The 22825-nt window shown below is 46.3% G+C and overlaps 2 protein-coding genes across 2 annotated transcripts in view; one reads left to right on the top strand and one right to left on the bottom strand.

Moving 5' to 3' along the window:
• The window catches only part of LOC119456340 (neuropeptide F-like), a 77332-nt gene extending 54897 nt beyond the window's left edge, over positions 1 to 22435 (bottom strand). Inside the window, exon 1 of the mRNA XM_037718053.2 lies at positions 21875 to 22435. Within this exon, the coding sequence (XP_037573981.1) occupies positions 21875 to 22062 (188 nt within the window). The 5' untranslated portion in view covers positions 22063 to 22435. The remainder of the gene's footprint in view (positions 1 to 21874) is intronic.
• The window catches only part of LOC119457018 (galactosylgalactosylxylosylprotein 3-beta-glucuronosyltransferase S), a 173237-nt gene that overhangs the window by 23480 nt on the left and 126932 nt on the right, over positions 1 to 22825 (top strand). The window lies entirely within an intron of this gene.

Genomic DNA, 22825 nt, shown 5'->3' with positions numbered 1-22825 from the left:
ATGGCGAGCTCTCCTTTCCGCTGAATAAACAGTGATGTATTGGACTCAGCGTGGAGCTCTTTCTGCCGCTACAATACATTCATATGTATTTAATCAGCATTCATCTTCGTTGTTCTCTTTTCAAGCGAAGCTTATATTGGCCCACAAGTTGCGGTGGCGTTATAGTTACGCAAAAAACTCACGTGTGGCGCTTACACGCATTGCATATGCGCGTATGAGCCAGGGATACGCCAGGGACAAGAAATAAAGAAAGAAGGAAGGAAAGAAGGCAAGAAAGAAAGAAAGGAAGAGCAGATGCGGGGAAAGCTGCCCCGGCGCCGGATCACGTGACGCGTGCGACCATTCAGGGTCGCATGCGCCGTATGCTGTATGCGCCGTATGCTCTATGTGCGAGTGAAAGCGCGCGAGGGACGCGCGCTTTCACGCGGAGCGAACGCACGGCGGAGAGCAAACGCGACTTCTTCCGTCGCACGAAAGACCGTGGGGGGACGGGAAGGAGGGAGGGGAGGCGACGTTTAGCTGATAAAACTACTAACGTAAAGCTACTCCGTAAAGCTCTCTCTACTTGATGATTGATTATTCGCCTTTCGGGTGGATAGGATAGGAATAAACTTTATTTGTCCAACGGTTATGGCTGTTGAAACTGCGACAATATTTTTTTATGCGGAGTTGAGGAACATGTCTACAAGTTTCTTCTTTGAAGGAAGACACTCTTTTGTTGTGGTAGGAGTTCGCCAGCTTTATACTCAATAGTAGTTCTCAGCCCTAAACACGCAGCATTGTCCCCTGGCCTACACGTGTGCGCCAAATACTCGAAGTGAAGTGCCCAGATACGGACAAATCCTATCGCCCCGAAAAGCCTGCGGATTAAGTTGTGGCCCACGTCATGAACACCGAGTGTGTTCATCGTAAAGGGCAGCAGTGGCGTTTTCCAAACTTAGCCTCACCATCGTGAGGCAGCCGCCCAATATTCAGACATAGTATATGGCAATGCGTTGCGATAACAACAGCCGACAATGTGCTACAAACACGACAGGACTTACGGCACTAAAACGCGCTACTGACGTGTGCTATGTCCACCTACGCATAATTATTTATGTCATATCTGCTTTCTGGACGGTCGGTGTTTTTAGCGGTCTTATCCGAGCAAGCCTAGACCCCTATTTCACTGTACATAATACCGGCTTCGGAATTACACGCGAAAATTACAAGCGCCGAGATGGCAGCGATCGAAACGTGAAATTTAATTTCTAAGCCAACTTGACAAAAACATAATAGCGCACAAACAAGACATGGACTTGTCTCGCTTTTGCGCTATCACTGTTTAGTCAAGTACCAACACGCCCACACGGCTCTGGTAAATAAACCGACTTAGCTTGGAAGTCTAGTATATCGGAATTCTTTGGTTATTACGTTTCATTGCTCTAAGCAATTTGTTTAGTTTTTTTTTTTTTTAGTTATGTCAAATGGAGTAGCTCGAGGCGTACTGCTTCGAACCTCTACAATTCCATTTGACGATAACTACCGAACTACAATTTAAAGGCTCTATATAATTCAATTTGTGTCGGTGCAACTATCGACCAGTGGGTATATCGCGGTATACCCACACGTCACAGAGAAATATAATAGAAGGCTGAACAGGCTGATGAAGATTTAATACTTAATTTTTTTCCGCTCGTTTTCTCTTCCGCTGTACCCGCACGAAGAAGCCCACCTGTCCCAGTGAGCTGGCAGACAATTTTATTTTAACGTGGCGAGTTTTTGCACGCGTGACGCCACCGTACGGCGACATCGCCAATCTGTTTTTCACGTTTTGTATGCTTATGATACGCGCACACTGCACTGTGGGAGTTTCGATGCGCATTCTTAAATTCGAGAGAAAATAATATATTCTAGGCTTTTGTAAACACTGGCAGCGCTGACAGCACGTTGCGATCCACGAAATCCGACAAGGGGCCTAACAAACCACTGCAACGACTCAACTACGTCGGTGTACACGTGACTATATATAGTACATGACATTGTCGATTCCGTCAAGGGATGATACGTGCAATGACGACCACCCTAAGAAGGCGGTCTCAACTGTTTCTATATAGTATTTTAGTAGTAGAAACTTCTGGCTTTACCTTAAACGTATTACCGTTTGCCGAGTACCGGGTTACCGTATAGGTATATATGAGACAGCAACAACGAGGATAGTGACATTTTGCGACGCAGGGCTTAACCAGAGAACACCCAAAGATAACTGCAGTGACCTGATCGTTACAAAGGCACTGCTTTTATGACTTCCTTTCGACGAAAACACTCACGCAACACCAAAATGTTTCAAATGCATTGTAGTTAGAACGCACGGAAATGCAAACGTTGGGAAAACGTTACAAGGCAGGACGCCAACTTGTTCCTCGTGCCAAACGTGTCGAAGCCAAGACAATCCATTAGCAAACATCCTGTAGTTGCTATGCGGACGCGTCGCGTTAGGCCTACGGATGCCAGAATCACCGGACGACCTCCGAAATTGCACGCGCTATGCGCTCATAACTAACGTATCAGATCAGTTTATCGGAAGCAAAAGGTCATTTCATCGTTACTGGCGATCAGCGATAGCGTAGCCATGACGGCAATTCACGCTGAAGTGGGAGCCATGGGTGCCACAATAGACAGCTTTAGTTGGGCGTCCGAAACAGCTCTGCGTACGCAGGAAACCCGCGGATGCGACAGTGCGCATGCGCAGTACGCAGGAGCACGCAGGGTCTCTTGCGTGCGCCCGCAACTTCTCAAAAGCTGCGCAGCGTCCGCTGCGAGCTATGCGGGCTTTGCGGGACGCTCTCGCGTGTTCTCGCGTGTCCACGAGAGCGCGGTTTTCGATATGGTTCCGGCCTTGATTGCATTGTAATTCTCAAAACACTTGACTCTGCGAGATGTTCGTGGCAGATAGGCAGTTGTGGCTTGACTTGTTTGTGGTTTGACTTCGTGGTGGCTGATATTAGCTACACACCTTCAGAACCAGGCATATGGTGGCCTTGAGTAGCCCACTACCGTGCAAGTCAGCAATCCACTTCTCAACTATTGCGTCCGGCCAACAATTGCCGTTTCGAGTGCGCGCGCTTCGCTACGTACGCACGACCTCACGCGCTGCGTACGTGCACTGTAAACGGAAATAACTCTCAGGTGGTAGTATAATGCTTGTCCTCTAGTGACCCCCTGGTTGGGAGTTTATTATGCTCCGAATGATCGGAGTATAATTTTTACTCCGTGCGGGAGGAATTTTTGCGTGGTGCCTTCGGAGTTTTTTTTTTTTTCTGTCATATTTATTTTTTACTTCGAGCTGGACGGAGTTTTTTCGAGGTGCACCGGGGGTATAAAAAAGACACGTCAATTTTCGTGGAGAATTTTTATGTAGAGGCTTCGGGTCAAATTCCGAAATATACGCACAAGAATAAGCCAAATTCTGCGAAACAAGTGAACGAGACCAGACAGACCAAGCAATACATAAACACAAACATTTGAGAAACACCCGATGAAGAGCTGACAAGGAAATTTATTTACCCGTAGGCACGCGTACAACTGTTGTATGAACGTATACAATGCAATATAACGTACCACACATACAATACATCGTACTTCATATAAACAGAACTGTGAAAGACATCCAACGGACACTCAGCACACACAAGAAGCAACCCTGCCAGTATGTATAGCCACGATAATGTGGGCCTCGAAACGGCCTAGCGAGCAGCTGTAGTGTTTTCAGAATTACGACTCACAGGCTCGCACATATGATGTCGGCCTCTCTGAAAATAGCATGAAACCTAAATCCACACGGAACTGTTAACTTAGTATATTGAAAAAGCAACGTTCATGGCATAATTTTTCAAAATTAGAATGCCATTCCGTGAGCGTTGAAGTGATTTCGCACACTGCCGGCGTCCGCGGCCAAAAATTTGTGCGTTAGTTACAGTACGCAAGTAAAATGTACGTGCGCGTGCTTCATGACAAAATTAGCTTCGTGCGAAAGAATTGTGGCGGGACAACAATTTATTACATGTGAGCATGACCCGTAGCAGCGTACGTAACACCGAAAATTGCGTAGTCATACATTTTTTTGACCGCACTACTTGCTCCGCGTCCAAGCAATGTCTCTCGGCTGTGAAACGGAGCCATATCGCTTATCTGGCAAACGAATCCTCACGCTCGGAGCCAGCAGGTATGCTCCTAACTCAGTATGTTGGATGGAGCATGATGTTAATGCAATATCCGAAGCAACGACGTGATCAAAACAGAACTGCGCGATAACAATTCAATTCGCATCGCTCAGTAAGACGCTTTATTCACAGTACGTACTTACGCCCTACCGTATTTCTTGGGCGAGGATATCCGTACACAGATTCATAAAAGAGTTGCTTGCACCACGGTCTAACTTACTGGCAGCACAGCACCGTGACGAAGTCGGAATATGGCATTCATGTGCGGCTATCACGGACGTTGTCGCTCGAACAGTGGCTGCTGTTGCCATTGCTACGCAGCACTTTACACCGGACGTTGTCAGAATATACAAAAAAAGCCCACAAAAGTGGTATTGAACACACTGAGGAACACAAGTCAAGGTCCCGCAACACGGAAGCACAGCCAGAAACCCGAGCCGACATCACGAGTCAACCGGCAGCTTCGTGGTCACAACTAAGCCTTTTTCCGCACTTGACATTGTTGCTCTTGCATTCATCGTTGTCAGCAGAGTGATCACAGCTAACGCACATGCAGATGAGATACAATGAGCTTCAGGCACGCCTATAACACTTTCTGGAAGGAAGTATAGGAAAGAAAATCGGCGAAACGCTGGCACGGAACGACACTTCACAGATGTAAACAAACCGTCAGCCATGAGCACCGCCGACTCCGCCGAACGCGGCCGGTCGCTGGCGCGGCGCACAGCCTTATGGGAAGCACCACGTGACCAACCTGTTCTGGTGGGGGAGTTTTTTAAAACTCCCTGTGCGGAGTTCCCGGGGAGAACAAAATTTTGAAGGCGGAATAAAATCACGTCATGTCCGCCCTTATCCTCCCAGAGGTTGTGAGCGGAGTGAAACGAGGGAATGCCGTTGTATTCCTCCCATACATCGGAATAAATATTCAAGGATGGTAGTATATAGGGCACATCACCTTGTTAAAATTCCCATGTGGGGGTATTTTCGTTTACAGTGTGGGTGGTTGCGGACACCCAACGCAAACTGTCTAATGTTCGACAACGCTATTTCTTAGCGTGCGTAAACATTACGAACGTTAAACTCGTCAAATAATTTACGTTATCATAGCGCACGTAAACCACAGAAACCCAATAACGCGCGGAGCATGCGCAGTGAGGACAATGCTATTTCTTTGTACGTACGTACTGTGTTCACGTTTGGTTGCAAGGGCTATTCTAAAAACCGTCTGATGAAGGCACTTTTTCAGTATCAAAAACGTCTACTTTTGCGAGCATTTTGTGACGCATCTACCCGTATTTCAAACGTGAAAAGTTGCGTGGAGGCTACTCTATATTTACATAACTTGAAACAATGCTTTTTATACGGCCTAAAATTCCGTTGCAGTTGGCCTTTAACGTTCCCACTATAGCGCTAATGGTAGAAAATCCACAAGCTGCTTGCTATACGCGCTCGCGTTAATTAATCCGCGCAGCGGAGTGATTTAATTTTAATCTCTGGGACAAAAATGAGAAACAGCTTACGGGCAGAGGGAAAGTGCCGAGGGAAATCGACGGTAGGCTGAAAATACTTGCCAACATTAACTCGTGGATAAGTCACCGGTCGCAAGATTGAGCGCACCATAGCAATCAAGCTATGCGAAAGATGGCGTCCAACGATTATGTCACAGCCAACTGAAGATAACGCATGTCATTAAAGCTCGACGGCTGCGCGACAGGTCAGTCCCCTTTGGGAGCGCCAGGCGGTGGGCGCAGTCGAAACAACGATGAGCAGCTATGAGTGCAGCGCACGCTATAGATGAGTCTTGCGATAGAAGCTGCCACTGGTGTCTGTTTTGGGGACACCGTATTGCCGAGTTTAGAATGCAATAGCTTCGAAAGGCTTAAGCACTTCACGCCCACATCGGTGAGCGCTGCGTTAGCATCAACGAACCTGTAATGTTGCATTACACTGATAAGAAAGCGAAATATTAGGAAATATCAAGGTCAAACCACCAGTGACCAGAAATCCTATCTACATGAAAATAAATTAGACGTTGTAGATATTTTAGTCGTAATTAAAGCGATGAAGCCACCAGCCTCAACAAACAATCAAAAGTTAGAATTGAAGCATTTGATTAGTTAAATTAGTGAAAAGAAAAAAAGAAGCCCAGCACGAAGCATATGTAGTTCCTTATGGATTGTCACATATCGAAAGGTGGAAGTTGGTAGCCAGGCCGTTTCTTTTTTTTTTTCTCATTCCACGTTGTTTCCTAGTGGATTGTTATTTCAAAATTATTTTGGAAAAGACGACAGCCGTCGCTATTTTAAGCTATCTACAAGGCACCATAAATGCTTCCTGCGCTTACTGCAGTTCAGAAAAAACGATGGCCTTGCTAGAATTAAGCGATACATAAAGGGAGGTACAAAGGGAGAGGCGCTAAAATGAAGGCCCCTTTTAGCGACTTGTGATACCAAGATGTTTGCAACAGAGGTTCAATCAGTGCGATCGATATACGAGGAGCGGCGTACAAAATGGCAACCTTTTCACTGCGACGCCAGTTCATCGTGCGTTTTTCGTTTCATGGATACAAAGAGCACGTTGAATGCTTCCAATGGATCGGTATACTCTTTTCTGTCTTTCATGTTTTGCAATCGTTCACTGGGGCGAGATAGCTTGGAGAACAATAAAGCGCACGTTGGCGCTGCTCCTGGCCATGCCGATAAATATAAGACACGCATTGTGATTAGCGAAAATCGATATGTCTGAAAACACTTAACACTGGTATAGTCACCGGGTGGTCCGCAGGAGCTAAGATATCCGCGATCGACAACAGCGCTTCCCACTCAATCATCCAGAAACTATAGGCCTCCTGTCCTCAGCCCGCAAAAGAGAAGAAGGCACAGAGACACCGCTTAGAATGCGCTTTGCTGCTCAAGAAACACAAAATTAACATATAATTGCACGCACCGCGTCGAGTGCGTCCAAACTATAGATATCGCCTGCTAATCATTCGCGTCTTCAAAGAAAGTGTCGTCGGTGGTTATCCACGTGTCATCGCAAGTTTCTCTAGTCTCAAGCACGTCCACGTAAGAGGCGCGTATTTTTCTATCGTTGTTACTGATAACGGTCAACAGACAGACGAAAGAAAGAAGTGAGCCTGTGACGTATTGAACCACAAAGTCTTGAAAAACGAGAGCCCGTGAGTTTCGCAAACCATACGAGACGTTTTAACGCACTGAAGTGAAGTTTAACTTTTGACTTTACTTGAGATTTTTTTAAAGTATCATTTCATTAATTTTAACAAGCAGCCTTTTCTGCAGCGTCGGGGGGTTTGTAATGGCTCATGTGCTGCTCCGATTTTCTGTCCTTTTTTTTTTTTTTTTTGTCTGTTTAACAGGAAAGCTGTTTAAACCAGCCGTAATTTTTGCGTGTGCCACTAAAGTATTATCATCAGCATTGGCTGGAGCGTCGTCGTCTTCTTCCGCAGTTTAAGCCAGCCGTAATTTGTGCATGAGGCACGAAACTGCCGCGCCGTAGCCATGGCAACCAGGTGACACCACACAGACACGGCTCTGCCTAGCTCCCGCCAGCTGCGCGCTATACTGCGCGTGCACCGTGACATCATCCTGCTGCGTCTGCGCTCGCCACCCGAGAGAAAAATAAATAAATAAAACAACATGAACGTTCTTGGCAAGGCCGGATTCGAGCCTGGGTATCCACGGCCCGAAGGCGAGCGTCATAACCACTGCGCTATACACACACTTTTTTTTTCTTACATGGTATTTATTGCAATATGTATATGCGAGAAAAATACTATCTGCGAAAATCGTGCAAGCACCAGCCAACAGATCTCATATTCATGGCCTAGAAAGGACCCACGCTTGCAAAACGTGCATTTATGGGAACCATATGGTTGCACTGTACTGATGATTGCAACACAACTTCCTTTGGGAGAGAGAAAAAGAAAATTTAGAGAGAGAGAAGGAGAGAAAGAAATAGAGAAAGGAAGAGAGAGAGAGAAAGAAAAAGTTGCAGTGGCTTAGCTCGGCTATGCCAGGATATACGTAGCGTTAGCAAAGGTTCAGCTGATTACCAACTTCCTTTGGGAGAGAGAAAGAGAAAATTAGATATAGAGAGAGAAGGAGAGAAAGAAATAGAGAAAGAGAAAGAGAGAGAAAAAAAGCGAGAGAAAGAAAGAAAGAGAGATAACCTAGCTACAACCAAGAGACGCAATCAATCGGCCGGCTTCGCTGTGTATTGAGCTTTGCAAAGCCTAGTGCAAGCTTTCGCCTTTTATTATTAGGGGGCTAGTTATAAAGGTTTTTAAAAGCGTTGGTGATCTTTTAGTGCTTTGAAACAAAGACGGTGATCTTAAATCCCCTGCTATCAATTAAGTAGCTTCTAACATCCAAGGTCAATGTCTTGTTTTTACGCCTGACCTATGGGCCTGCAGCTCTTAGATTTAAAATTTTACTTCGGTGAAGGTCGTGTCTGCTGGGCTTATCAGCCGCTTGCTTTAAAGCAACTTTTACCTTATGATTACGCGCACTCCAAGGCGGTGAAACGAGCAGTAGCTACGCTTTGCTTGGAATCAGCTTTCCGCAAATCGTGCTCACACCAAATGTGGTCAAGCTTCATTAGCCAAGTAGGATGCCTTTTGGCAGCTGCCTTCCATTTGTCGGTCGTAAATGCTGCAGCCGAGACACTACTGCACAAAGTAAAGCATGAAGGCCCTGTAAGGGCAGAGGCCCAGCGTCCAATGTCGAGGCCGGAAGTTATAACGTAGGTGCCCTAAGTGACATGCAACCTTATACCCCTGACACACGAACAAAAGTAATGTCCTTTGCAGGAAACCCTTTCTGTTACTCCGAAGGACCCTTTGCAGAAAGGAGTTGCGCCGATGACACGGCATCGCACTAACTTCTTTAGGTGGCTCCTCAGATGAACGCGGGAAAAAAAAAGCGCTGCTTGTTAATGCAGCAAGAGAGAGAAAACATTTACAAAAAGCTGCGCATGTAGATTACATTTAGTGATTGTAAAACCTAAAAAGACTTTTTTTTTCATTTTTGATGATGATGCGCATATTCGGAATTGCATCATGGCGGCGCTAGCTACGTGGTGTGAGCGTTTGAGAGTATAGCTAGAGTAAATCTTCACTGTTCGAGAAATCGCATTACCACTAAAAATTTAAACATTTCCAAGGTAAAAAAATACTTACGGGGCACCGTAGTTATGTAACACGTTTTCGTCTATTGATCAGTTGTGCACTCTGTATGCGAGAGTACACTTTTCCGCTCGAAAAGTAGATGCCCGATCTTCTTTCCCGCAAAGGAACTTTGCCGGGAGGGAGATACGCCTTTGTCGTGTGTCGCTGCGCTTGAACGCCTTTCCGGTAGATGTCCCCTTACCTAAAGGACTTTAGAGTGCCCGTGTGTCAGGGATATTACAAAGGTTGCAATCTCTCATCTTGTGCCTCTAGTTTCCTGTACCCCGAACAAGCTTTTCGAGCTGAGCCCTCCAATTTGCTGTAAAAGCAGACGAGATGTTCGTACTTCTGAACTCGAGTTTGACGTCTTGTGCAACCGCCATTGACCTACACGTGTTCTACATGCGAAAATTCTGTATTTGTTTTTATAGTGTGCATGCGTGACAAGATGATGGTGATATATATGCGAACCCCCCCCCCCCCCCCCCCCCAGCTATTGAACAGTTGGTGAGTGTAGCGCTTGTCGTTTGTTTTGCGCTAATTTTCCTCATCAGCAATGCAAGACCAACTAGCCGAACAATTAATTATTCTAGAGTAATCTTTTATTTAGAGTAACAAGTACGCTCACGCCCAGGCCTTGCAAATATCCGTCAGACCAGCTATCCAGTTTAACCGGAGGGAAGTGAATTCGGTCTCGAAAACCGGTTATCGGGTTATCCGGATTTCAAGAAACGGCTATTCAGGATATCCAGTTTAAATAACCGTTTAGTCGGATATTCGAATATTCGGACACGAATATTTGGTGTCGCTAATAGCTTATTAAATTTTCGATTCTACTGCACGTAAAAATATTGCACATATATTACAAATGTTACAGTTTCGCCGTAAGGGCGAAGCAATGAATGCGATAGCAACACAGCACTGTCATACGAAGTAAGGGGAGCGGCTTTGGTAGCAATATGAATTGTAGTAAACATGAGCTGATTAAGTAAGCAGGTGTGCTGCGGCGTAAGTAGACCGACATGAAGAGAGACTCGATGATCACGAGAAGGTGCGTGTGAAACGGTGGTGTTGATGAGAAGCGCTTCCCGTGGGCAGCGCGTGCGAAGGGACACACCTGTAGCGCTGCACTGCCGATCCGGGCAGCATTGCATGTGTAGCGTGCGTTGGAAAATGTGGCCCGACTATTACGAACTGAATGAACAAGCGTGGTGTGAGCGCGCACAAACACGAAGAGATCACACTGAATGACAGCAGACAACGACTGTCAAAACGCTGGCAGCAAGCATACGCCGCAGCGGGCGAAGGTACGTGCGGTCTATCGCTTCAAGCGGAAACTGAGCGGCGAATGCACTTAAAGGTCAGAGCCGTGTGGAGATAAGAGACGGTGCGAGCGAGCGACGAGCGTGGTTGTTGGCAGAGAAGTCCCCCCCCCCCCCCCCCCCTTGCTCCCTCCGGCGCTGGCTTCCTGCTTCCTTGCTTGCGCGTGGGAGATTGAGTGATATACAAGAATGCAAGAAAGAAAGGTAAATTTGGCGCAAGTACAGAACAACTAACCAACTATTGAAATATCCGGACACTATCAACCGAGTAAATCACTCCGGTTAATCAGTTTTCAAATTCGAATAACCGGTGAATCAAATAACCGGATAACCGGTTTATGTGCAAAACGGTTTGATATCGCCGCACTGATTACTGTCACGCCTTTTTCTGATATGAAATGCAAGACAGGGAGTTACTGCAATGTTACTGCTTATTTGTCATTGCCGCATATCGCAAAGCAAATGGAAAAGTAGGCTCACAAGCCGGCGAATTCTTTTAGCATGGTGTGCTTTTCTCTACCGAATGTAAACGTTACAATATGAGAAAGCTATAAAACGACACAGCTTCAGATTTATCCATACGTTTTCTATATTCATAACCAATTTTCTAGCCATTATGACAATGCTACCTCTAGCGACACTCCTTGTGGTTACCCAAGCTCGTACCGTGCCTGTTCATGTGCGCAAAAACTAGAACATAATTTTGCTAAGGTCATCTTCCAAGGAGATAGACTCGGTTGCTTTAGGCTTTGTCGTCACTGCTCTGCACTGTACCACCCTTACAGTACTTTGTCAGGAAAAACATAGCTAACGGCGGCATGCACAACAAAGAATACTATTCTTAAATATTCGACACATAGGATGCGGCCCTATGAAACATAGGGCCGCATTATGAGAGCATGTCTTTCAATTTCTGTTCTTTTTGCCTTTCGCTATTGCCTTACAGAACGCCACGCCTACGTTATCTGGGGAGGTATTCTGTAAGGTTCCACCTAGTGGACATGTCCATTTCGTCTGCTGTTGAAGTTCTGATTGACTAGGCTGGGGTGCGCTTCAGCAGGAGCCAGGTGCCACAGCCAGTCATTACTTCAGCAACAGACGAAATGGACATGTACACTAGGTGGACTCTTACAGAATACCTCCCCTAGTTGCAATGGGTGACACGAATAGAATAAAATCAGTGGCAAAGACTCCTTAAATACTACAGCACTGTGCGGTCGCCGTGAGGAACCTGCAACACTTATAAGCATACAAGTCATTTGGTTTACAGAATGTTTAAGGCCTTCGTAATGCGTCGCAAAAGACCTTTCTTACGGGAAAATACTTTGCCATTGTAGTCCGTAGCGTCGTAGAAAATGGCCAGGGTCACTTCAGGGAGCCAACATCCCGCCAGTTGACGTAACTAAAAATTTGTCCTGCCATATTACATCTCCATACTCCGGGTTGGCGTTGTGATAACGTGGTGTATTGTTTAAGCACGTAAAATAACGATTTGTTCAAACAATCTTAATCGCACTGTACTCGGAAGCTAGGATGAAAAAATGTATATAGTATTTCACTTATAATGACGCTCCTTCGTCCTTGACAGGTCAAATTTTGTTAACGATACGATTAATAAAAACAACTGATATGTTCGCCTTTTACAAGCACGCGATCGAATGTTTATCCAAAGCACTGTATTCGCTTGTTAGGACCTATGTTCAGTACATTCGCCGAGCGGATTGGCAGGATTTTCAAAGAAATTGAGGGTATTAAAAGCCGTTGTTATGCCATCCGAAAGCATTTGAAAGATCTGCATAATGATTCCAAGAGAAAGTTCGTAGATCAATAATTGAAAACACGGAGGAGGCTGTCGGGATTTAGGCACGTGTCTTGAACTTAGCAAACTTGATTGGCCTCGGTTGTTTCAACGCACAGTCGACAGTCACAGATAAAGATAAAAGCGTAACTACATCGTTACTACAGTTGAAACACAGCGAATGTATGAGTCTTTTGCAAACAAGACGCCCTTAACGCCGTTCAGTAAGACCTCGAGTAAAAGCCCAGTACAAGGTATCAGCGAAGGTGTTTAACAGACTCAGTATTTGAAACAGGGTTTTAAGAGACGGGCTCAGTTTCTCGTTATCAAGGAGGAAAACTACCCAGGAAAAATCCTTAACAGCCTGCGTAGTATCTTGCGAAATCAATAGAGCAGCTGAAAAAAGAAAAATCATTCTCGGTTCCCTCTGGCCATTATACAAGTGTCAATGCTAGGTACTGCAGATAGGTGAATTTATTTACTGCTAATTGGGAAATAAATTGTTCGTAGAAATGCCCGAAATCAGTACAGTAATTGGAGCAACGGATTCATCTTTATCCGTTACATCGCTGTCTTTGAGAGCGCTCAAGGCAGTGGTTTTCCACAGTAGACGCATTGCCTGCGAAATATCAGCAATATTTGGTCGTGAATAAAAAAGATCTGTAATACCTTATGCCTGAACAACTACAGCTAGCTACCGCCTGCCTAATAAGTGCTACCAAAGAATAACCTTGGCTTTTGCTCACCGCTCTCTTCGCTGCTTTAGAGAGCATAATTGAGTATTTTGCGAAACATAGAGCGGATTTCTGCGCAAGGGCGGGCGTAAGGATGGCGACAAATCACACCAACAGCCGAAATCAGACATATTTCGTCAGTGCAGCACGACCAAGGTTCCAAATTGATATATCCATGCTTCAAATAACAAGGGCGAAAGAAGTCGGTGAAAAAAAAATGTAATTACTGCATCAGGTGTGCTCTTATTCGCGCGAGCAAAAGAAAACCGGAACTCGGGTTCACGCAAACGAGCTGAGAAACTATTCAAGGCGGATGCAATGCAGCTCACCTATCGCAAAGTTTTACACCAGCATATTTCGAAGGCGAAGCTTTCTAGGCTAACGTTCCCGGACTTTTCTGAATATTCCATACACAGGAAAGCACTCAGTCATGTAAATAATAGTATAAAATGAAGCCCCGTCTGGGCTAGTCCTAGAGATGTGCCGGTGGCCGGCAATGTTCCCTACGGAACTGCACAGTGAAACAACAAACGACTACCTAAATATCCACACCTAAACTACCTAAATATCCACAGTACAACATGGGCCTTCACTAGCAGAAGTGCGTTATTAAAGCTAGGCTTTCTATTCTTTATTTTTCGTTTGGCGCGTCTGCTCGGTCGGCTTCTTGCCGAGTAAGGTGGGACGGCCCTGAAAATAGTGCAGTTGTAAACTAGGCTGACGCCGGAGATGGCCGGAGTTAGAAGATCCTGGAGGCAGCGTAATCCACTGTAACAGGAAACACGTTGATCCTGTGGTGGGAGTTTCCACGTGTCGCTGGCTTACGGGGCAAATGCGCAATCGCTATGTTCCAAAAAACGCGTTGCAGAATATGAACAGCTTTATAGTATTTAATTAGCAGCTTCATGAAAGCATTGCTTCGCATAGATTTCAATGCGTCATTTGTGTCTGCATATTGTTTTTTTTTTCTTCCCTTTGTAGAAATTATCTCACCTTGCGCATTTAAAATGTCACGCGCAAGAAAGTGGAAAGTCGGGGCTATATTTCTATCAAGGCTCCCGGTCGCCAATAAACTTTAAAGTACTTGTAACACTCCGCAGATAAGCACACTGACCAATCCTGATTAATAATATTCAGTCGTTATTCTCCTGTTATCGCCCTCATTGGTTCTGTTTCCAACTGCAGTGCTCTCTACCACCATCTAGTGTACACTAAGAACGTACGCTGCCAACACCACCATCTCAGATTGTATCTCGACGCCTGTACGTAGTTCACACTAACGTTTAATGCATATACGTGTGCTCTTTCACAATACAAAGTTTTAACTAGTCTCTATACGATATTACCGTTCACGGTAAGCTGGGTTAGCGGTGACATAAACGTTTGCAGTTCGGTTTGTGGAGCCACCTTGTGGCGCGGAGACGACAGACAGTTATTATTGCAGCAATTAACCATGTCCTACTTATCTGCTTGTGATGAGTGCCCGCAGCCATCACATGCAGTCCCTTTTGTTTTATATTTCTTCTTCGAGGACACCCATGTGAAACGAAAACGCTTCCCCGCGTTGTTCTTGGACAAAGCGCAACAAGATGTAGCTACAAACGTTGTTATATACTGTCGTCGCCGTTTACTGTAACTGGTATTTTCATAAAAAGTAACGCGTAGACAGACAAGCTGAAGCTCTCAACTATAGCATGGTTATTGCTTCGAGGAGTTTATTCGCAGTTCTCCTTCATTTAGCAGTGATACAGACATACCACCGGTGGAAAATATACACCATAGTTTTAAAGTGCCAACCTTGGCTGTAAACTGTGATATTTCTCTGTTATCTTGTGTTAGATAATAAAAGAAAGCATGTGTATCGTCGCGAATACCAAAAGTAATTAAGATAACTACTGGTCATCAATGAGGAACAATTGGCTCGAAGAAAACTCCATCATCTGCAGCAGGAGAAGACTATACTTGCAGGTTTCTGCTACAAGTTCTGTAATGGCAACTTAGCGCTGTGGTTATTATAACCTCGTCGCCTGAGAGACAAGGCCATCCTACCATGAAGGTGTTTTTCGAGAAGACCATTTGGCACCCTTTTCACCATTGTGCTCGTTGTGCTCAAGTGAATGGCACTTTTTACCTTGTGCGAAGCATCCTTCGTCTTGCGCGTTTCTGCAGAACTTGTTTTGTTAACCTACCTACGCACTAGTTTCTGGCGCCGTAATGCACCAACTCTTCATAACATAATGTATACGAAAAATTCAAGCAGTAGTGTTCTGTCTTAACTCTCGATGCAGTCTACTGCAATCGTACGAAAGCCTCCATTCTTCGTGGTTAGATGGTTATTAAACTGTGCTTACGACAGTCCATGTATGGTGTAGGCCAATCTAACTCAGCGGTAATAGCATACCTGCTCACGAAGGTATCAGAAAGCAAACAAAGAAAACGAACGTCTGAACGTCGTCGCAGCCTACGCGTCAAGGCGAAAACCTTGAACCACTGATCGTAAACAAAAGAAGTCAGTAGCGCTACATGGAAACATGGTCTTGCTGAAAAAAAATGTTGGGAGTGTTGAAGAATTTAATATAACTGTAATGAAGAAGAGTGACCTGTGCCTCAGCAGCATCGCCACCGGCATGAGCTCGTGGTTGCTGTCCTTGGCCGAACGCGTGTGACTGCTACCCGTTCGCCTGCATCCGTTGCTATTAAACCTCTTAGCAAGTGGTGGAGTCTGCTGGGTTTCGACCACCCTGGAACTGCGGAGTCGCACTCTACCCCCCATCATGCCCGAGGACGCAAGCGGCACTCCTCCAACCCCTCCACCGGCGCCGCCCACCCTGGTTTGTGCCGGCGCCTTGCATCTGCGAGATGCAAACACACGGACGCTGACGCCCTTTCTCGCTCACCGGTCGCAGCTGACAACGCTTGCCTATCCGCCCTTGAGCCCGCACTTGCATCACATGCACTGCACAACATGCCGTCGGAGCAGCGCAAGGATCCCTGGATCAGTGCTCTCATCACCATCCTTTCTGATCCATCCACCTCTTCACCATCTCGCGCTCTTCGCCGCCAGGCTACCCACTTCTGCATTCGCGATGGCCTTCTTTATCGTCGTAATTACCTTTCTGACGGACGCAAGTGGCTTCTTGTGATACCCCGACATCTCCGTGACCTTATCTGCGACGCTTTCCACGCCGACCCACAGTGCGCGCATGCCGGCCTCTTCAAGACTTACGCTCGACTACGCCTCCGATTTTATTGGCGCGGCATGTATAACTACGTGCGAAAGTTCGTTCGCTCCTGTACTCAGTGCCAACGCCGAAAATTACCTCCCGGACAAGTCTACCCGTCACAACCCCTTCCCTGCCCTAGTCGTCCCTTTGATCGTGTTGGTATTGACATATACGGACCGCTACCATCCACTCCAGCAGGGAACCGCTGGATTATTGTTGCCGTGGATCACTTGACCCGTTATGCTGAAACCGCCGCTCTGCCGACTGCCACCGCCCGCGACGTTGCATCGTTTCTGTTACACCATTTCGTTCTGCGTCACGGTGCCCCTCGCGAACTTCTGAGCGATAGAGGCCGAGCCTTTCTTGCCGATGCTTTGAAGGCACTACTCGACGAATGCCGAATCATTCACCGCACAAGTACAGCGTACCATCCGCAAACTAACGGCATGACAGAACGCTTCAACCGTACTCTTGGTGATATGCTATCAATGTACGTCGCCTCTGATCATTCAAATTGGGACCAAGTTCTCCCTTTCGTCACGTATGCGTACAATACTGCGGCCCAAGCAACTACTGGATTTTCCCCGTACTTTCTCCTATATGGCCGAGAACCATCTAATACGTTCGATACAATTCTTTCATATAAACCTGATGCGTCCGAAAGTACTCCGCTGTCTGAAGCTGCTCGACATGCTGAGGAATGCCGCCAGCTTGCCCGCTCTTTTTCCACCGAGGACCAGTGGCAGCAGCAATCCCGTCAACCAGCCGACCGTTCTGCACCTACATTTTCCCCTGGCTCTCTGGTCTGGCTTCGGGTACCCGCTACCACACCTGGCCACTCTGCAAAACTTGTCGCGAAATACCTCGGACCCTACCGCGTTCTGAAACAAACGTCATCCGTCAATTACCTCGTGGAGCCCCTCAAGCCACCGACAGACCTGCGCAATCGCGGCCGCGAACTTGTCCACGTCTGTCGCATTAAGCCGTACTACGACCCACTAGTAGTGTCTTCGCCTTAAGCCGCCAGGATGGCGCCTTTTTCGGCGGAGGGCGATTGTAATGAAGAAGAGTGACCTGTGCCTCAGCAGCATCGCCACCGGCATGAGCTCGTGGTTGCTGTCCTTGGCCGAACGCGTGTGACTGCTACCCGTTCGCCTGCATCCGTTGCTATTAAACCTCTTAGCATAACTTACTACCACTGCTCTGCCTATTATGCATGACATTAAACAAGATTTGTCAATCCCTCGCTCATGAAGACCCCAATATATGGATTGATTTTTTTTTAATTTATATGCGCATACTAGATGTTTGCGTGCTTCTTGGATATGGTATTGCACTGTTCTTCTGTTTTATGTTGATAAACCCGCAATATATTATAAATGTTATTGAATTTTGCACTTTCATTGCCGCTGTTCATGCCAGAAAAGTGGTGTGCTTTCCCCCAGCCTTTCCAGCTTTTTTTTTCCACGCTCTTTGTATCTCTAAAAATGCAAATTAGCAAACCGTAAAACTTAATGCGAAGACACAGCCGCATGTGCGCACTTCTTAAGGGTATAGAAATGTGACCTCCTCCACAAGAAACAAAGCGGAACCACAGAACACTGGGTGCCTTGTAAACAAGTGTCCCGCCCATGTGGTTGAGCAAAAATCCTAGTGTTCAAATGTGAATCGAAGCACAGTTCTCATTTCGTGTAGTATAAGTGACACATTACTCAAATGCTAACATGCCTAAATCGGCCAGACAGTGGACCAAGGAACTCTGCGCGTCATCGGTATACTTACGTGCGTGACCTATGCTACAAACCCGTATATTACAGGCAACGTTTCTAGAAACCGAATACCGATAATATATATCCCGTTCAGCAACGATTTTGAGATATTGGAAGCTAGTAGAAAACCTCCTAGTTTCGACTCTATTGCACACTTCTCTGAACGGTTATTAGAAATGAAGAGCTCATTTAGGCAAGGGTACCTTATGTAACAAATGAAATAGAGAAAGTGTTAGCAGAATGACTGCGGTTCAGCCGTTACATTCTGTACAACGCAATATCTTCAACAAATAAGAGTTCACCATATTCGCCTCGGACGTTCGCGAATCGGAAATATGTCTTAATATTGCTGCGGCTCGACAAATTGGATCCTCAGGAGCAAATCATTCAACTCGGTCAACATGTAGTACTCTCCTTACCGCTTTGCTTGGGTTTTACAAACGAAAAAAAGAAAGAAAAGAAAGATGTCTGCGGAGGGAACAAATTTCTGCGAAAAAGCCAACTGTACTGTTTCTTTGCATTCCGTGCCTTATGCGTCTTGCTCTCCTGTGTAGAAAGCCAGCTTCATGGTGTTATTTCTAGACATTATAGTTGAGACCAGCGCCTGCACGTGTTAGTTAAGCTGTGTTAGTAACCAGACCGAGAAAAGGAAAGGCGGGGAGGGTATCCAGTTTGCACTTAGATGGCTACCCTACACTGGGGAGGGGGAAGCTGGAGGAAAAGGGAAGAGCAGGAGGACATGGATAAGAATTAATGGGCGCGCACACTAGCGTTCAGCATGCATTTAAAGGCCGTTACCGAGCCCAATAGTCCTTAAAATCAGTGCAACCAGGCTGTCTCGAAGAACTGCTTTCTCTCTTAAAAGGTGCAACAGGGTTCTGGCGGCTTTCTGTGTGAATGAAAGTCGAGTCCAAGCTCCCGTTATCCTTTCTCGCGTAAACGTCCTGTCCTCCAGTCTGCCTAAAGCAGCACACAAAGTACGCCTGGACTATTGCGATGCGACGCGACTTTACTGTGTCGCTTGTCGCCGAGAGTCGCTTTTTCAAACGCCAACGTTTCGCTTCAGCATGATTAACAGTGCCTCGTGCAACTTTGATGAGTGTGATAAGACCATAGTATATCTTCTCATCTACTGGATCTTTCATGCGATTAGCTTTCTTTGGATATATTTCAAGCAATTTACGGTCGGCCGGTGTCTATCCAAAAATATGTGCTGATCCCAAAGGCAGTGCGGTCTAAAAATGTAGGCCAATGCCGAAGGTAATGCAGTCTGAAAATTGGGGATCTTTCACGGCGATCTTCACTAAAAAAAATCCTACAAACTTTTTCTGGTGCTGGGCGAAATCGAACGCGCGTTACACGGCTTCTTCAATCACTGCAGCGCGAAGCTTTAGCTGGCTGCGTCACGAATTTTCGCGGGGATTTCGCGGGCGTGCTACTAGATTGCGCAGTGTGTCCAGAAGGAAAGCACGAGAGAAGCCCGGTTGCAGTACGCGGCTCATACACACCAGCGTGCCGCCGGTGCAATCTCCTAGACCACGTGATCACAGCGACCAGGCAAAAGACTTCGTGTGCACTTCGCGGCGGCGGCACTAGATGGCGCCGTGTGTCCAGGAGGAAGCGCGCCAAACATTTCCTTTATTCTTCGTCTTCCTCCACTTCACTTTAAGCACATAGGTCAACACCTGGATCATTATACACGCACGCACACGCACACACACACACACACACACACACACACACACACACACACACACACACACACACACACATATATATATATATATATATATATATATATATATATATATATATATATATATATATATATATATTTCACAAATATACGGCGAGTAAGCAACAACCGGCAAATCAGATACAGGTTTGGCGTCTAAAGCATTGCTTTAAAAGAGCCATGAATAATAGGCTAACACAGACTACGCTACTAACGCGGCACATTGAATTCATACCAGGGTAATTGCTGAAACACTCACTTTCGAAACAACTGTTTGTACCGCATCCAAAGTCACAATATAAATACCGATATTTGGAAACATGCGGCTAATAAAGAAGGACAACAAGCTCGATAAAGTAGTTCAGGTAGTCTGACCAACGTTTCAATGGGTGGCCGTATCTTTCTCATAGCCACATGAAATATAACCCGCCAATAACAGCAACGCTGACCCTGACGAACGTAGGTACACCTATCAAAACTTCAGCCAACCTGTCGGATATGCTTTATCACGGCTTATCTCTTTCGAAACGCAGCCCTACTTACGCGTTCACTGCAGGCCGTACGAGCTCACTAGATCAGTTGCTACCAGTGGCGCAAACAAATCTCCCTCTCTTGAGCCTTTATAAGACATACCAGTCCGCGATAATATGTCTCAGCTCAAAGATACAGAAAGTGCTAATGAGTGAAGAGAGAATCTTGATTCAGAACCGGAAGCAAGAGTGAACATCCACAGCGGTAAAGTGAGAGATAATAGTGTCACTTTAGGGAAGAGAAAAGCGAGAAAAAAAAAGGAAAAAGAAACAATAGAAAGTGCGCGAAGTGGGAAACTAAGAAAGAACGCTAAGTATTCTACAGATAGAGCTAAAAATAGACAGCCCCTGATTTCCAGATGATTAATTCACAAATACAGCACACTGTACATGACAAAACAAAATTAAGCCACTGAGAGGAAGCGTTCAGAAGATAAATTCAACAACAAATTTTGTCCTGGCGCGGGTGCGCTGTTTAAAATTCGGATATACACGGCACTGATAGAACGGGTACACAGTCTACACACGCACTTAGCAGTCCATTTAAAGCCGCATACCAAATAAAACACTCTTTGTGGTGGCAACAACAGCTTCTAGCTTTTGCTCGCAATTCTGCACGATCATCTAAGGAGGCCGGTTCCTTGTAACGATAACGAAGCTGTTCTGACACATTTGTCGACAATTTTTCTGGCAGTTCAGTTCCCTCACACGTCCTTCTTTTAATTAGTTACGAATGGTGACAAGTTTGGCCATTTAATGTGCCGGCTTTTTTGAAATCTCAACATTGAGGTGGCAGAAAAACAAAAAGCTATGCAAGCAAGTCCAAGCATAACACTGAAAAACAGAGTTAGAAAAAAAAAAGCGTGTGCATAAGCTTATACAAGACGCTAGCGTGAAATATGCAAACCAGATAATTATTCTGCCCTCAGGTTCAAATATCAAAAACGTACAAAAGCAACACAAGCAGCAATGAGTCATTGCAACATAAAAAAGAAATGCACATATAGTATTGTTCGCGAAGAATCAACCAAGACACTGTTCACGAGACTTATGAGATCTTATGAGATTTCAGAGCATATAATGCGTCACAACAATATTGTGGTAGACGACACCTCAAGTATCATCGACGAAATCCTTCTTGTTCGTGTCCTTGCTTCTCAGTTTCCCAACATGACATATGCACTACTCCTAACTATTCTTTAAGGTGCAAGAGTTCTCCCGCAAGTTGGCAGGAGCAGCGACGGTTGATCCAGCGGGTACCCGGATTGGCGCGAAAGCCAATGGGGCACCGTACAAAAAAGATGCCCTATCCTAATACAAATAAATGCTTACATATTCATATATATACATGCATATCAGCGACACCGTCACATACCTGGGCCGGTTGACGTGTGAGTAGTACTTGTCGAGATGCTCGAGCAGGCGCAGCGCTTCCACCACGTTGCCGCCCACTTCCTCGGGGTCCGCACGAGCGAGCACGGCCGTCATCTGCAGGACCAGCAAGCCGACCAGCAAAGCCAAGGACATGGTGGCCACTATGCGGCCCTTGCCGGTAGCTCCCATCAGTGCAGCGGTAACAGTGAAGGACAGGCAGCAAAACCTCTCTCGGCCTCCCCCTGTTTTTTAAATCTATATTCTTTTATGGCTAGATCAACTGATATCCCTCGTTGCCTTCTCGGCACCTAAACGCCTGACAATATTTTTTATCTCTCACTATTTTTTCCCGGTTTGCCAAGTTGTGTACAGCTATTCCAGCTACTCGTCGACTCTATATATGTCTAAGGAATCCGCACCAACCCACCCCGCGATCGCGCGATCTCTCTGCGCGTGTCTCGGTGCTCGGTACGTTCACGTACGTACAACGTGCGCGCAAGGTTCTTTCTTTGGCCACGGGAAAGCGCTTCCCACTGGCACCCGTTTTTATAAGGCGCGCGCGCGCCCGCGTACTCCCGGTCACATGATCGAAGGATCGAGTCGGGGACCAATGGGAACAGCGCCGCCCACGAATGAGATAGAAGAAAAAAAAGGAGAGGCCGATCGTCGATGAAGGAGGGAAATCGGAAGGAGAAGCACAGACATACAGAACATAAGAGAAAAAGGACGCGGGCGCGCACTCGCATACGCGCCGGGAGTTCGAACGCGCGCGGGAAAGCGGGATTTCCCGCGGAAGGTGCGCGCCGGTCGGTCGCCGTCGTACCCGCTGCGGGGCGCCGGCGTCGCTTTTGACGCGGCGCGACGCGGGACGCCACGGGGGTTACGAGGGAGTCGACGACGCAGACAAATGGCATCGCCGCGAGCCCAATCGCGTCCACAGGCCCACCGCCGA

This window comes from Dermacentor silvarum, chromosome 6 (assembly GCF_013339745.2).
Source record: "Dermacentor silvarum isolate Dsil-2018 chromosome 6, BIME_Dsil_1.4, whole genome shotgun sequence".
Taxonomy (NCBI): Eukaryota; Metazoa; Arthropoda; class Arachnida; order Ixodida; family Ixodidae; genus Dermacentor; species Dermacentor silvarum.
The sequence above is the reverse complement of the archived record's forward strand: the minus strand, read 5'-3'. Positions and strand labels throughout refer to the sequence as shown.